Source organism: Sceloporus undulatus, chromosome 4 (genome assembly GCF_019175285.1).
Source record: "Sceloporus undulatus isolate JIND9_A2432 ecotype Alabama chromosome 4, SceUnd_v1.1, whole genome shotgun sequence".
NCBI classification, from domain to species: Eukaryota; Metazoa; Chordata; class Lepidosauria; order Squamata; family Phrynosomatidae; genus Sceloporus; species Sceloporus undulatus.
This window is the reverse complement of record NC_056525.1, coordinates 207,532,115-207,549,846: the sequence shown is the minus strand read 5'-3', so window position 1 is coordinate 207,549,846 and position 17,732 is coordinate 207,532,115. Positions and strand designations below refer to the sequence as shown.

General features: G+C 39.8%; 1 protein-coding gene across 1 annotated transcript in view; it reads left to right on the top strand.

Annotated features, from left to right (window-relative positions):
* The window catches only part of TRPA1 (transient receptor potential cation channel subfamily A member 1), a 64,567-nt gene that overhangs the window by 39,930 nt on the left and 6,905 nt on the right, over positions 1-17,732 (top strand). The window contains 6 exon segments of the mRNA XM_042464448.1: positions 3,544-3,726; positions 5,431-5,499; positions 6,120-6,230; positions 6,933-7,030; positions 7,867-7,927; positions 7,929-8,019. Coding sequence (XP_042320382.1) covers positions 3,544-3,726; positions 5,431-5,499; positions 6,120-6,230; positions 6,933-7,030; positions 7,867-7,927; positions 7,929-8,019 — 613 coding nt within the window.

Sequence of the window (17,732 nt, the reverse complement as noted above, 5' to 3'; positions counted from 1 at the left end):
CTTTCACTTGAGTTTATAAATGTTCCCTTATAATCTCAGTTCCCCCAGAACCTTTATCTAGCCTCTGTCTCTTAACCCTTCTGGTTGTCTGTTACACCAACAGACACTCTAACTGAACTTCCTCAGTTTCCTAATAGAGCGAGCCCTCCCCTTAAGCAGGGCATCTGTTCTGAATCCCCCACGTAAGGGGAAATCCACGTATGTTCGTGCCCCATTGAAAACAATGTGGTGCATGCTTGCGGCTTGGAACGGCACACATGCCATGGACATGCACACCATTACTTTAATTGCAGCATGGCTTTCACATAGACTGGAAGCCACGTATAGTGTGCCTGTGTATGGCGCGGGTGCACTGTATTTACTTCATCTGTTCTCCAGATGACTTTAATAATATCCATTGTCTCCTAGCGATATATATATCCCACAGAATATTAACACATACACTTTAACTCTGGACTCCTGAAGTCCTAACTTGGGTAACTAAACCCTTTCTAACTGCACTTCACAGCAGTTCCCTAAGCGTCCTCAGCTGCTATCTTCTGAGGGTACAATGACACAATCCTCTTAACACAGGGCTTTGCCTCTCTATTTATACCCACTCTTGGGAGCAGCTCCACCTTTTCTAGCTTCACTCCCGTTGTCTGTTCTCAATATTCTAAATTGCTTGTATTGTCCACTGTATTCCTTTGGAAAGAACCTGGATTTTTAAACAGCTGAGTGATATACATAATTTTTTTACTATGCTGTTCAATTTTATTGTTATTTCTGCTGTTTTTTTCCTTTAAAAAACACATAAGCAAACCATTTTTTATTGTATAGTGTACTTTTTGTCCTAAATTTAAAGCACCAGATTAGATAGTGAGGATACATAGTAGACTGCAGTGTCCTGTTCACAGTTCCACTAATTGAAACAGTTCATAAATACTGTACAGCAATCTGCTAGCATCTTAGATTTTAAAGATTTATATTGTAAACAGCCCTTGGATAAATATGAATGGAAGCATATAAATACTCAATCAGACATCAATCACATTGCATTAACCACACATCAGTCAGTGCGGAGACTGCAGTCAAGAAATCAAATGAAGACTTAGGAGTTAGAAGGGCAGCTACGAAGGAACTAGACAAGATGTTGAAGTGCAACGCTACCACTAATGCTAAAGTTAGGATTGTCCATGCCATAGAATTTCTCATATGTGTGAGAGAGCTGGACAGTTAAAAACAGTGATGGGGGGGGGGAATCAACTCATTTGAGATGTGGTGCTGGAGAATAATAAGAATAATAAGAATAATTTTATTTATATTTCCTGCCTCTCCCAAGGATCAAAGTGGGATTACATCATTAAAACAACATAATACATTTCTAAAAAGACAATCTATTAAATACTAATACTGAATTACTCATTCTTATTAGTTCCTTAAAATCCAATCATCAGAAAATTTTTCAGTCATACTGTCATAGTCAAGTGGAGCATTGATCACGGTCTCTTATACGGAATCAGGTGGATAGGCCCACCAGAAGAGATCCATCTTAAGTGGCTTCTTAAAGGCCTCTAAGGTGGTAATAAGATGGATCTCTTCCAGTAGACTATTCCACAATTTAGGGGCTGGGGCAGTAAATGCTCTATGGGAAGTCGTGGTTGATCTAGTGTTATAATATCCCAACAAATTATTCCCAGATGTTCTGGCAGATTATGTAGGGAGAGGCGTTCCCGCAAGTAACGTGGGCCTGAGCCATGTAGGGCTTTAAAGGTAATAACCAATACCTTGTACTGCACCCGGAAGTTGATTGGCAGCCAGTGAAGAGGTTTCAACACAGGTGTTGTATGGTCAAATCTAGATGTAACGGTGACCAATCTGGCTGCTGCACTTTGAACCAATTGAAGCTTCCAAACTTGGTACAGTGGACCCTTGTTATACCCTGGGTTTGGTACCAAGATCCCCCGTGTATAACAAAATCCGTGTATACTCAAGTCCCATGAAGTATAATGACATAGCAAAATGGTGTACCTTAAAAAAAGGGGAAATCAGGGTTTGATATTTGAAATTTATACTTTTTTGGAACATTTTCAAACCATGGATGCTTGAATCCGTGTATAAAAAAATCTGTGTATAAGAAGGGCTGACTGTACAAGAGTAGCCCCAAGTAGAGCGCATTACAGAAATCTAAATGAGAGATTACCAGTGAATGTACCACTGCTTCAAGGTTCTTTTGGTCCAGGTAGGGACGCAGTTGGCGTATCAGCCGAAGCTGGTACCAAGCACTCCTGGCCATCGCATCTACTTGAGATGACAACTGTAGAGATGGATCCAGGAGTACTCCCAAATTGCAAACTTCATTCTTTAGGGGAAGTGTGACGCCCATCCAGGACTGGTTGACAAATCTCTGTTCCTGCACTTGGGGTATCTGATGCAAGTACCTCCATTTTCTCTGGATTCAGCTTGAGTTTGTTTTCCCTCATCCAGCCCATTACTGACGTAAGGCAGGCATCCAGAGGAGAAATGCCATCCTTAGACACTGCAACGGTCAGAGACATAGAGAAGTAGATTTGAGTGTCATCAGCATACTACAACATCACGCTCCATGTCTCCAGATGATTTCACCCAGCGGCTTCATGTAAATGTTAAACAGCATGGGGGACAGAATGGCCCCCTGAAGGACGCCGGATGTCAGCTCTCTCTTAGAAGAGCAATTGTCCCCCAGCATCACCATCTGGAATCTACCTGAGTTCAGTGCCACTAATTCCAAATTCCCTCAGGCGTTCCAAAAGGATACAATGGTCAATGGTATCGAAGGCTGCTGAGAGGTCCAAGAGCACCAACAGGGCCATACTTCCCCTGTTGATGCCCAGATGGAGGTCATCGACTAAGGCGAACATGACAGTTTCAACTTGGTATCCCACCCTGAAGCCGGTTTGAAATGGGTCTAGATAATCGGCTTCATCCAAGACAGTTCTGAAAACACAGTGGATCACTAAAAAGATGAATGGCCCAAACTGTCCTTGAAAGCAAAGATGACTAAACTTAGGTTGTCATACTTTGGCCTTATCATGGGGAAAAAGGACTCATTAGAAAAGTAACGTGGAGAGCAATAGGAAAAGAGGAAGGCTGCATTCCAGATAGATAGATTCAATCAGAGAAGTCATCTGCAGGATCTGAGCAAGGTAGTTGAGGATAGAATAATTAGAAGGTCTCCCATACATAGGGTCACCATGGTTTGAGGTTGACAACAAAAATATGAGTGCCTTTAAATAAATAATCAAATTTCTATTACAGTGTCTTGATGAATGTTTAATGAATTCTGCAATTCATGCCTGTAAGGCCTGCAACAGAATATTTCTCAAGTTTTTTGAAGATATATTCATTTAAAAGGAATACTAATGTTTGCATTGAACATTGATAAAAGTTAAATAATGCAGCCTCATTTCTATAGATTATGGGAAGGAACAAAACTATGTATGCATGCCTGACTACAAAAAGAAGAAAACTTGCTGATATTGCAGCTTTGAATGACTTTTATTTGTCTTTTAAATTTATTTTTAGGAAGCATATGGCACTCCATATCTTTCTGTAATGCAGACCTTTGCCATGATGCTAGGAGATATCAATTACCATGATGCTTTCCTTGAACCGATGCTGACCAATAAACTGCCTTATCCATTACTGAGCTTTGTAATTCTCATTGTTTTCACTCTGCTTATTCCAATTCTTCTTATGAACTTACTGGTAAGAGTTAAATATTAAATATGGAAGCTTATGACATAGTCACAGTGTTTGTATAGGTTTTTAAAAAATAAATCTTTACTAATTTGAGTTAAGGAGGCGATTGTGCTATGGCTACTAATGAAACAGTAAGTACAATTTAATCCAGATATATAATAACATGGGAAAGATGAGCTCCTTGGGTTTGTGTATACAAATAAATCCATAGTGTTGCACCTGCTCAAAGATAGAAATATAGAAAGTTGATGAAAACAAGTTCCAATTTAGATCACTTGAATCTATTCTAGAAGAGCCAACATGGTGTAGTGGTTTGAGTGATAGATTACGAGTCCATCATACCAAGTTTCAAGTCCAGGTTTTAAGTCCATGGAAACCCATTGGATGACCCTCGGCAAGTCATATTCTGAGAGAAAGGCAATACCAAACTCAGAATAAATCTTGCCACAAAACCCTAAGGTTGCCATAAGTCCCATTGGAATGAAAGACAACAACCACAAAGTCTATTGTGAATGGTAGATCTTCTCCTTGTTACCTCATTTCTTATCCAAACATCTCACCAGAAAAGTAGTATAAACATTTAAATACAAATACAGTTAATTTGCTAGTTCCAGGTTTCCGCTATTGTAAAGCTTTTATTTATGTATTTACTGCATTTTTAAAAAGCAAGTGCCACTCTCCCTCTCTGCTCTGTCAAGGAAGTACCAGTGTGTGTGGGTGAGAGGAAGGCAATTTGTTCAGCCAAGAAATATGGGATGCCCTCATCAGTAAAGTTCTGGTTGATCTGTATGAAAAACACCCTCCTCTAAAAATAGCCTTTGCCATTATTTCCTTGCTTTTCCTTTCCAACATATAACTATGAATACAAGTGCCCTTAATGCATTTTAAAAAAAAAGGTATTTAATCAATCCCCTCTCCTCTGTGTTCTCATCCATGACAGCCTGTTTAAAATGGGTCTCAGACTCTTAACAATTTCATTAAACCTATGGAAGGCAACATGATTACAGTCCACACCATTTCTAAGCCCCTCTACAGTTTACTTGTTTTAATGAAACACAATTCAATATAAAAAAAAATCTCTGTGATGTTTATTAAGCTTTATACTTCATAAAATCTACTGGAACATTCATAGCCCATTTGCTTTCGTTTTAGGTTCATCCAATTTTTAGATTCCATGATTTTGATGCAAATTCTGCTTGTAATTAAATGAGTGTAATCTCACCCATCCCAAACCATACAATTAAGTAACTGTTTAAATATTTTAGTTCCCCCATCCTTTATTGAAGTAAGTCTGGTATACATGGTGCTCCTATAGTTTATCTTTATAACAATCCTGTGAAATTGGTCTGATTTAAAAAGAATGAGTGCTCTAAAGTCAACCCAGGGAAGGGAGGGCATGCTAACTATCTCACCACTATTTAAATTACACTTACTAAAAAAAGTACTCTGCCCTAAATATGTATAGGGAGGTGATCAATAAAGAATCACTAGTGGAACTAAATTGAATCCCAAATAAAACTGGTACGACTGGCAAATGACTTACTGACCCAGAGACTGGAGTGAACAGATGCTGAATCATAACTTTTAATTTTAATGATCTGGTACATCATATACTTAGGAATATCTATCTTCTCATAAAATAATATTGATGAGGAATATAACTAAAATGGAAACAAAATGGACTTGTTGATCTTTCTTTGCATTTTATAGATTGGTTTGGCTGTTGGGGACATTGCAGAGGTGCAGAAATTTGCTGCGTTGAAAAGAATAGCAATGCAGGTCAGTATGTTTCAAGCAATCATTGCTTTGTATTTGAAGAAAACCAGATTCTGTAAAATGAACATGAGGCAAACAGATTTCAGTAACTTTTAAAATTATAATAAACTATAGTAATTTTATGAATCATTGTCCTTAACCATTGTTTGCAATGTTAACCTAAAGTACAGTTGAACCTCTGTATTTGCAAGGTATCCGTTCTGGACACACACACCCTCCCATGGAAACGAAAATCATGTGCAAGTCTTTTCATTTTAATGGCTGTGCTACTACAGTTGTATGCATGTGCCACCATTAACAAAAATGGGGCTTGCCATCCATGGATAGTTAAATCCACAAATGGCAAGTCCACCGATAAAGAGTGCGGACTGTATAATCATTCACAACAGGGGTTATAACGGTGTTGTGTAAAAAGAAATTTGTGCTCAGGCTTACAATTCATATTCTGTCTGATGATTAGCATTATCAAAGCTTTGTAACCATTTTTCTGTGCTGCACTCATGACCTAAACCAGGGTGTAAGTGCAGAGCCATATTGTAATAGAGATTATTTGTGTCATTTTAATTCTTTGGCTTTGGGCAATTACCATTTTATATGACAAGGAAGTATTATTATTTTTTAAGGTCAATCTTCACACGAACTTGGAGAAAAAACTACCATATTGGTTTCTCAGCAGAGTTGATCAAGAATCAATCACTGTCTATCCTAACAGGCCAAGATACTGTGGATTCATGGTAAGCTGAAAGACAAATTCCTCCTAAATTGTACCTAGTTCCTCTAGGATTTCAGTCAGTTTTGAAGAAGAAAAGGGGATAACCTAATTGAATCAACTGGTTTGAGGAAGGAGTCAAACCTCTTGTACTACTCATGATCTAATAACTAGAATATGTCTAAGTCTCAAGTGGGCTGAAATTAACGGAGTTATTTTTCCCAGGTTGGCATTCGATTAGTGGCATACATAGGCATCTATATATGTATATTTTGCCATTGTGGAGGCTGGCATTTCCTTCCTCCCACTGCAATGACCAACTCCCTCCCACCCCAAGTTGACAGAGCCCTTGTGCCTGGTGGATGGGGGGATCACAGAAACATATGGCAAGGACTCTGTATCTAGCTGCAAAATTATTATATCAGCCACTGAGACCCCCATAGGACCCCATCAGATTTTAATGAATTATATATTCACTTTGTGTTTCCCCCAACACACTGTTCACTAGGTATGAAAGAACTGTGGGAGAGGCTTCAGCAGCACTTCAGTAGATCCAAGCGCTATTCTAGTGTAGTGTAAATGGCTCATTCTAGTGTAGTTCCACATATGCTACACTTAGCCGTGCAGGCTTATGGCCCAGTGTGTGTGTGTGTGTGTGTGTGTTTCAGAGACCGGTTTCTCGTCTGACATTATTTCTAATCCATGTGCAATTATTTCTGTTTTTCAGAGTGTGTTTCAGTATTGTTTTGGATGTGATGACAGAGCAACAGATTTGCAGAATGCTGACACATCATTAGAACTAGAAGTACTGAAGCAGAAGTACAGGTATTGGTTGTTGGGTTTTTTATGTTTATTCAAATCAAAATGGCAGTGAAATTCTGGTTTTTGGCACAGTTATAATATTGATACTATATTCTTGCAATCCAAAGGCCCTGTCTTTGCTTTCAAATGTGTCACCCAAAATTTATAATATATAGTAAGAGTGAGAATCATTGCCTGAATCCAATTCCTAGTCCCAATCACAATAAATATAATGAATCAGTTTGAATTTACTAAGTCAATACCTAAGTAAATTCCATTAATTCAGTGGATCCGTCCTACCTGGGACTAGCAGTTGGATTTAGGGCATTATTTTTACTGGGCAGATTAGAAGATATCTGTGTAGTCACTGAATCTCTTTGAAACATTTTCATAGGCCTGTTACAGACAGCCAAAATAAAGCTGCTTCGAGTCACAGTGGAGGTATGGTGATTCAATGATGCATGCATCCTAAGAGTCCAGAAGTCGCACCAAAGCCATGCTCCAGCCCTAAGGACTGGAGCGTGGCTTTGGTGCAGCTTCTGGACTCTTAGGACGCATGCATCATTGAAACACTATACCCCCACTGTGACTCGAAGCAGCTTTATTTTGGCTGTCTGTAACAGGCCATAGTTTACTTTTGAGATTGCAGTGGCAGTGGTAAAAAGTCATCATCATCAGTGTTTCTCAAATACTAGCTTTTTTAAAAAAAAATCTTATTCAAAAGATAATGCTTTAATTACATTTTTTTCTAGAAAAGATGCATTAAATATTTTAAAGAGCTCTTTTCATTGTTAATGTTGTTAATGTTTTTGTGGCCTCGTTATTTAAAAAAATCAATTTTTTGTTTGTGTGTGCTTTAGACTTAAGGATATTGCAACACTCTTGGAGAAACAGCACAACCTCCTTAAACTGGTTGTACAAAAAAATGGAGATAATATCTGAGGCTGAGGATGAAGACACAAATGATTTGTTTCAACACAAATTTAGGAAACAGCAGTTGCAGCACAAGAACAGTAAGTGGGATACGGTCTTACTGGCAGTTAAATCCAAATGTTCTTGAGTCTGCTGGAACAGTACCCAGACACAACAGTGACCAGTGACGTGGCTTGCTGGCCAGATTCATCAGCCGCCACAGTGGGACAAGTCAGAATGAGGCAAAAGGAAATCTTACCATTACCCATAATCATCCATAGTAGGCAGTGAGGCTTCTTAGCACTAAGCAGGTGTGCAATTATTTGGTTGACTAAAAGTATCAACTAGTCCCTCTGCTGAAATTGTACCTTCCACTTCTTTCCTTTCATTCTCAAACATCCTGAAGCAGTAGCTGGTTGTTTATATGCCTGATTGTACCAAATATCAATATCACAGGTCAGTATATTTATTGGGTATAATATTAATAGACTTTACATCATGCATAGAAATACATTCTAAGGTAGAGTTCATATAAAGTACTGTAGCATAGCTTCCTGCCTGTGTAGTGCAATACTAAACAATCACAGCTTTACTGATAAATTCAGATCAAACAAACTCATATAGAAACTGATGGCTTTGAAATAAAGAAGATAAGCAATGATTAAATGTGGCACATATTCACTAAGTGTATACCTCACTTAGGCCCTGTATAGATGGGCCCTTTGCAGTGTGTCAATAACGTGCTATGGTTGCCTCGGGGTGGCGCGTGCACATGCCCCACAGCCCTAGCATGTCGTCAGCACGCCGCAGTTGCGCAGTGCCATACAAATGGCGCACACAATGATTACGTTGCAGCTGCGCTGCCTACAAATGGCGCTGCGCAGCTGCGACGTAATGAAGCTGTCTCTGGTGCTTTGTGGCACCACAAAAAGGAGCCACTTTTTACAGCTCCTTCTTTGCTGCACAGCTGCACAGTGTTGTTTGTAGGCAGTGGTGCTCCTGTGCAGCAAAGAGAGGCGCCAAGGAGGCGCCTCTTTTTGGCGGTCTGCACCCCGCCTTACTTTCTTCTCATCTAAAAGTCTACTGGTGGGAAATATTATTGCTCCATGCATCATCACAGTTCTGTGAATCAGAGTAATATATGTTCTGTTAACCTCTAGATTAGACTCTGGCAATATGCTTGCTCTGTTTGGTGTTTGAAGACAATTTGGAAGCTGAAGCTACTACAGAACGTAGCAACTCAGGTACAGACAAGTAGCACTGATAGGACTTGTATCCTTGTAGTCCTAAAGGATCTGCATTGTATGCCAGTTCATTTCCAAAGCATAGTTCAATCTGTTGACTTTAACATACGAAGTCCTGAATAAATTGGATCCTGAAAGAACACCACCTTCCAATTGATGGGCCCAGGGCCTAAGATCAGTGGCAGAGACACTTCTATCAATAATGTCTCCTCTAGAGATTAGCTGGTAAGTGATGCCTAAAAGGGTCTTCTCTGTAGCTGGTGCTACCCTCAAAGGCTGTTGCCACACTGCAGAATTAATGCAGTTTGACACTGCTTTAACTGTTTTGGCTCTGTCCTATTGAGATCCTAGAATTTATAGTTTGTTGTGACGTCAGAGCTCTCTGACAAGGCTAAATATCTCACTAAACTACAAATCCTAGACTTCCATAGCATGGAGACATGGCAATTAAAGCAGTGTCAAACTGCATCAGTTCTGCAGTGTAGATGGAGCCTAAGATGCATATGACATCTTTACTGCATCAAATATGTTAATTACCCTTTTATCTAGCTTTTTGGAACTGGATAAATGACATCAGACCATGCACTTTCCCTCCTGTACTGAAGCTGTGTATCAAATTTGTACAAACTGAGTTTTTAATTGTGGTTTTATATCAAGGGTGGGCAAAGTGAGGCCTGTGGACAGCATGTACCCACTAGGATAATTTTTGTGATCCTCAGGACCCTTCACAGAGTAAAACTAAGTTGTTCCTAAAAGCTCCCGAGGAGGTGTGGAGCCCCCTGAGACCTCCAGAAGTCAAACAATATTTTTACAAAACATTTGCAAAATTTGTTCAAATAATCCTTTTTACTCCAAAATACTCTCTAACAGGTGTGTGGGGGAGGCATTTTCACCACATTTTGGGCCCACCATCTCCCAATTTAGGCCCAAGAGAGGCCTATTTTTGGAACAGGAGATGACTTCTCATGAAGAGTCCTGGTGGTGCAGTGGTTAAATACCTGTACAGCAGCCAACCACTCACAGACCATAAAGTTGTAAGTTCAATACCAGCCAGGGGCTCAGGCTTGATTCTTCCAAGGTCACTGAAATGAGTGGTTCCGGTCCTTCCTCTCGGGCAGGTCTCAGAGGGTGCTACTCGGGGACTGTAGCTCCAGTAAGAGGTACCTCACTTGTGGGGTTCCTCAGGGGGCTATTTTGTCCCCGATGTTATTTAACATCTATATGAAGCCGCTGGGTGAGATAATACGGAGTTATGGTGCTGGGTGTTATCAGTACACTGATGACACCCAAATCTATTTCTCCGTATCTCGTTCGTCGGCCTCGAATTCCGATGGCATCTCTTCTCTCAATGAATGTCTCCAGGCGGTAATGGGCTGGATGAGGAAAAACAGATTGAAACTGAATCCAGACAAGACGGAGGTGCTCATGGTAGCGGCCCTGAAACCAAGAATTGGGTTGCAACCTCCAGTCCTGGATGGGGTCACACTCTCCTCCAACGACTGTGTTCGCAGTCTGGGGGTGCTCCTTGACTCGTCGCTCCTGATGACAAATCAGGTAAATGCGACGTTCAGGAGTGCCTGTTATCAGCTTCGGCTGATACGCCAGCTGCGCCCTTTTCTGGAAGTAAGGGATCTCGAGACGGTTGTGCACGCACTGGTAACCTCACGCCTTGATTTCTGTAATGCACTCTACATGGGGCTACCCCTGTGCTTGACTCGGAAATTACAGCTGGTTCAAAACATGGCAGCCAGGCTTGTGTCAGGTACATCTAGGAGGGACCACATTACTCCGGTTTTGAGGTCCCTCCACTGGCTGCCTATCAGCTTCCGGGCCCAGTACAAGGTGTTGGTTATCACCTTTACAGCCCTAAATGGCTTGGGTCCAAACTATCTTAGAGACCGCCTCCTCCCGTACAATCCTCCCCGCGCTCTCCGGTCCTCTGGGAGGAACTTACTGCAGCCTCTAAAATCTAGGCTTGCAGCAACCTCCCAGAGGGCGTTCTCTGCTGTTGCCCCCAAACTCTGGAACGACCTGCCGGATGAGATCCGTCAGATAACATCATTAGACAGCTTTAAAAAAGCGGTCAAGACGGATCTCTTCCGGCAGGCCTTTCCAGATTAACCATCCCGGCCAAGGTTCCCAGGTTCCCTGATTCCCTCATTCTTCCCGTGGCCCCATCTTAGAGATGGTTGAGGATTAACAGAGGGATATCAGGGTTTTTAGTTTTAATTGCTGTTTTTATTCTTGATATTGTATTTTTAATATGTTATACTATTTAATACTGTCTTAAGGGGGGGAGGGATAAAGTGTTTTTAATTGTCATATTTTATATTTTACTGTTGTTAACCGCCCGGATTGGTTTGCCAGAGGGCGGTATACAAATAAATATTATATTATTATTATTACCCAGCTTGTTGGAGAGAATTAACTTACACATTGTAAACCACTTAGGAAGTGCTTAAGTGCATTGATAAGTGGTATAGAAATGTACTTGCTGTTGTTATTGCTATTGCTATTCTCCTCACCTCCTGCTTTTTTTAAAATGGGAAGCTCCAAATCCATTGTGAAAATGTCCCATATCCCCTAGATGGCATTTAGGGGCCAGAGGTTGAATTTTTTGCAGGAGCATGTAGAAGCCCTCCAAGGTCTCCTAGGGGGTTTATGTGGCCCCCTACCCTTCCTCAGATGCCCACCTCATTTCATATTATTTTATTAATAAGAATATATACTATCCTGTATGTATACTAATAAGAATATATATAAGTAAAAGGTGGCCTATGAAAATAAATAAATATCTTCTTTCCAGTATGGCAGTTGTCTGAAAGATAGCCATTTTAGTGTAAAAAGAGAGGAAGAGGACTTTTGAGGCTGTGGTACTTTTGAGGCTACCCACTTTATTTAAACATGTGTTTTCATGGACTCCAGTATACAGTACTACTTTAGATGCAAGAGTCCTTCCTTTTCTTTTAGAGACCATAATATCCCTTCTTTCTTTCTACATTTCATGTATGTTGTTGACTTCTTTGGAGATAGGGTATGAACAGATATCTTAAATTGGAGATGTGGAACTGAAAAATATTTCATTTTCCTTTTGACATCTAATTCATTTTGTTTTGAATCTCCATTTTTCTTTTGGTTTGCTTCTTTTTATTTCTGCATTTGATTACAATATAGATACAGACTGTCTTCTGAAACCAGTTGTTAATCCTTTCTAGTGAAGACCCACTGAATCAATGGGAATTTTTTAAACCACACTTATGTAAAATTCACTGAGTCCATGAGTGCACTTTAATTTGAAATAACCAATTTGCATTAATACCTTCAATGTTTTATGTCCAAATTGTATCAAAAACAAAAACACATGTCTGTATTAGACATCATGTCAGCCATGTTTCAGACACATCAAATAAAGTGTCCTCATGTTTTAAGCAATTAAGAAATGGATGATATCCTCTAAATTTGACATTTGGATTGTTTCTATTTCCTGTAAAAAAAAAGCCAAGACTTCATTGCCTAATGTTTTCTGAATGTATCAGTTTGCTCCTAAATGCAGTGGAATGCCTCAGATATTTTTCTTGTAAATTTCCAAGATCTTTTCCTGTGTAAAGTTCCCCTTAAATTTTCCGTGTGCATCAATTTACTATACAATTCCACTTGTCAGTTCGAGAAATGTGTGTTATGAGAAATGAATAAAATAATAGTAATGAATGAGAGCCAGTGTGGTATACTGTAACTGTAAATGTTGGATTAATACTCTGGAAGATTAGGGTTAGTATCCCTGCTTGACCATGGGAGCCCCTTGAGTGATCCTGGGTAATTCATACTCTTTCAGCCTCAGAGAAAGGTAATAGCAAATCCCCTCTGAACAAATCTTGGGGTCGCCATAAGCCAGAAATGACTTGAAGACACACAACAACAATGAAGGAGATAAATTAAGTGAAAGGATTTGTATTCACTTTTTCCCATTTATTTTGTTTTTATTCATAGAAACAAGTTGGACAATTTATGAGAGTGCATTATTTCATTTTAGGAACTAATGCACTCTTCTAGATAAAATGGCTAATAATACAATCCTACACATGCCTGTTCAGAAATAATAGACATGTCTATAATCTTCTACAAGTCTATTCAGAAATAAGCCCCACTGAACTCAAGAAGATTACTCACAGCTAAGTGTATCAGATTGCTATTTACAAAAAGTAGAAAGGTACCTGGTAATACAATAACAAAATATTGAAGTACTGTATTAAAGAATATTCAGTTTAATTTGAGAATATATATATAATTGACCAAAATCCTAATCATCTATGTTCAAGACTCCTTCATATTTCTCATTGCTTTCATTATAAGGATGGGCTTTCCTGTATAAAAACTGCAAGATGTAACAAATATATAAAACATCTATAATAATATGGCAGTCTGTGTACTCACTAATGATTGTTGAAATTGTGTGATGCTATTCCTGTTTCAATAAAGGTCCTAATAAAATAAAATGCTTCTTTCTATGTATGACATCATCATAAGATTATATGGCTATGAAGGGTATGAAGACTATATGGCTATATAGTCTTCATTTCAAAAATCTCACGTGTCAAATTCTCCCAGAGTGTACAGTTCTTAATACATCAAAGAGAATAACCCTAGTGCTACAGCCACCCTAAACATTTGATTTATGCTGTAATGCTGCCTAAACCTTTGATCTTTCAGTGTTTCCATGAAAGATTCACACAGTGTGTGCTGTCTTGGTCACCAAACACAGGGAGCACAATTACCAGTATTCAGCTTTTACAAATGTAAGACTCTTTTACAATCCTTTACAGTAGGAAGCCTTTGAAAATCTAGAAATCCAAAAAGACACAAATGTATTTGTGTATCATGGGATTTCAGTCTTATTGCACCAACACATCTGTCTCTGGTTGTGAAAAATGGACTTATTTGGGGTGTTGATAGTAACACTAGAGGGCAGTGAGTGCTAGCATTTCTTATGGGAACTTATATGGCTATTATAACATTTGTTTGACTGAGAAAGAACCAATCTAAGTAACTTTAGTATGAAATAAGCTACAGTTTACAGTTTTACAGGGTGATATTATAAAGTAAAAAATATAATGATAACTCACCCTTCTGGGGAAGGTATGCAAAAGAACCTTGTAGCACCCTTGAGACTTATTGATAGAAGTTGGTGGCATGAGCTTTTGTATCAGCATCTCTCTTTCATTTAGTCTCAGTGCTACAAAATTCCTTCGCATACTGATTTTCCAGGCTAACACTAAATTCTACCATCTGGGGAAAGTATGTAAGAATATGTAAGTGCTGTATATACTTGATTATAAGTTGACCTCATGTATAAGTCAAGGGCAGGGATTGGGGGCAAAATTATGGATTTGACTCTTGGATAAGTCAAGGGTAAAACCTAGGGACATGCAACAAATGATCTAAATGATGAAGCAAAAGAAAACTATGCCAAAGAACCTACAAAATTATGGCAGGTATACTGTTTTGGCTCAGTCTAAAGGCTGGATGGAAGAGAGAGTAGAGGGAGGTCAGTGCTTCCAGGACAGATTGCACTTTTACCTTTCAGCGGGGGATGGTTCCCTTTTTAATAAGAGTTAAAGTATAGTATTTACATTGATCCATGGATAAGTTGACCTAGGTTTTGGGGGTCAATTTTTTGACTAAAATTTCTAGACTTATACATGAGTATATACAGTATGTCATAACTTGTTAATGTATTTTTCATTCTTTAAACAAGTCATTTGGAATGGCTGATTTCTATTCTGCTTTTGTCTCTTTCACTCATGAAGCAGCTGTCATTGAGGCTGGGAACAGGCAGAACCATCTGTAGCCCTTCCCATGCACATAGCTACAGTGAACCTCAGATCCACTGCTTAGATTTGGCTGGCACAGAGTGCCATTTCAATTTGGTGGTGTTAGCAACTCCCCCAATCTCCAAGCGGTTTGATTTTATTTTATTTACCGTGACCTAGACATAGAAGGTTCACAGCACAGAGAAATTTATAGCAACTGTGTTGGTTTTTCTTTTCTTTTTTTCAGTTGTGACCACACAACTTGGAAATTCCCAGTATAATTAATTGTAACATTTGGCCACTTCAACAACTCTGCATTTTTTTTTAAAAGTGGGATGAACCAGACTATATCATCTGCTCCTTAGCATTCAGAAACCAAAATCTGAATACCTTGGAGGGGCTGCAGAATTCATGCTGTGCTCTTCTGCCTCCTGTACATACCCCATAAATTCTCCACACTGTTGTATTTGCGCAGCCACATTAGTGGCTGTGGGAGAGTGAAATTAGAGATGTTCAAGGAATCTGCTCCAGTGGACTTGGTTGTGTGTGTGTGTGTGGGGGGGGGGGGGGGAACTTGACCTGGTCTGCAGGTCTACTATCATCTCCACCCTCTATGAAATTTGTGCTCCTGACAGGTGACTGCAGAACAGTCTGGAAAAAAGTACACATTTCAAAAATCCATTAAACCTTGCTTGAACATGCATAAGTCAATTGCCAGGAGAGAAAGATAAGTTCAAGCAAGGCATACAGTTTCAAACAACCACATCCTTAGTAGGAAAAGTAAAAGGTGGATGGATTGTGTAAAAAAAAAAAAAATGCAGCCTCATCCCCAAAGAACCCAAGATGGACATGGATGTCAGATATTGAAAAGTATGCAGGAGCTTCTATAGACAAGACATCACTGTGTGGGATTGTTCCATTTGACATAAGCTGCAGCCTTAACATTTTCACATGTTTTTGCAGTGGTCAAGCATACATTTGTTTTGCTCACCTTTCCACCAGTTTATTATTTGAGCTGCCAACTTCCACATTTTTCCCAGTGCTTATATCAGCAATGATCACAATAAAGGATTATCTTTTTTAAAATAAATCTTTATTAAGGAATATAATAGACAAAGAAAAAAAATTAGGTACACAATACATAACAATTAAAGTACAATTTACAATTTACGATATACACCATAATAAATCATACACCATACAATCTACCCGACTATGAAAATTTAAAATAAAGACTTCCAAAACCTAGTGTCCTAGAGATTTTCCTCCTTAACTGTATTTAACTCCTTTTTAGGTAAAGATTTTATACCTCTCTGTAAAACTTCTTATATTTATTCCCGAGAGGGAAATTAATAAGAAAAGGTTGAAAAGTGTGTGTGTGTGTGTGTGTGTGTGTGTGTGTTTATTCCTATCTGGTATTCAAATAAATAATTTCACAGACAGTTTGATTTCTGAATGTTTGACTATTACAATTTACTACAAGACAAAGCATGAAATATAAATAAGTATTTCTAAGGTCATCACTATTTCTACAAAACAAACTTCTATCCTATATTTTTTTAATATCAAGAAAGAGATTTCATCAGATTTTAAACTTTTTTGTAAGGAGAGCTTTTGAGTCCAATACTTGTCAAAAAATTCATAAGCGGGTTCCATTCATCTTCAAATTTTCCTGAAGAATTAAATTTAATTAAATGAGTTAACTTAGCCATTTCTATTAAATCATACACTTTCCAGATCCAATCTGGTATTGATGGAATATATTACCCCTTCCAATGTTTGGCATACACCTGTCTAGCCACTGTTAACATAAATTAAAATTTTCCCAAATTTCATTTCTAATTCTTGTTCAAACATCCCCAACAAAAAAGTTTTTGGCACAGTCTTTATCTTTATTTGTAATTTCTTCAATAACTTCTTGGAATTGGATCCCAATATTGGCGGGGTACAGACCGCCGCTTTGCGGCGGTCTGCTGCCGCCGCCAGTACGGGGGAGACGGAAAAAAAAAAAAAAAAAAAAAAGGGGCCTTCAGACGGCCCGACTCCCGCGCGGACCAGAAAAAGAAGCTCCAAAATGGAGCTTCTTTTTTCGTCGCGTTTGCGACGTAGCGAGGCGCCAGGGCGCGCTCGCTACATCAGCAGCGGCGCGACGCGTACGGACGCTAAGCTCCGATACGCAAAGATGGCGCCGGCCATGTAGAAGGGCCGGCGCCATCTTGTAAGGACGGAGTCCGTACTAGGCCATGGGCGTCTAAAAAGACGCCCTTTTTAAAATGGGACGTCTCTCGAACGTCCCAAAGGGTTGTTTAGAAAGCCCTGTTTTGCCTTTGGCAGGACCACCAGATATGAATCAAAGGCGCGTTACAACCGCCCATTTGGGAGCCTGTAACTGACCCTTTCCCTGCGGATCGGGGCCTCAGCTGCCACACGGCAGCCTCTGAGGCCCCGATCCACCGCTTTCCAGGCCGCGGGGAGCAGCAAAAGGCCGCTTCCCCGTGGCCTGGAAAGGAGTGTCCTTGGGGCTTCATGCCCCAATGACACCCGACGGCGGCAGGGACACGGAGAAAGCCGTGTAGAGGCTGCGCCAGTGATGCAAATTGTGGAAGGAGCTCCAAAACAGAGCTCCTTCTGGGGCCATGGAAAGGGCGCCCTCGCGCGGCTCACTACATCACTTCCGCGCTGCCCCTTTGGAGGCTGTGCAGTCGTGACGTAGTCATGGCGGCGCCCATGTGTATAGGGCGCTGCCATTTTCTACACGCTCCG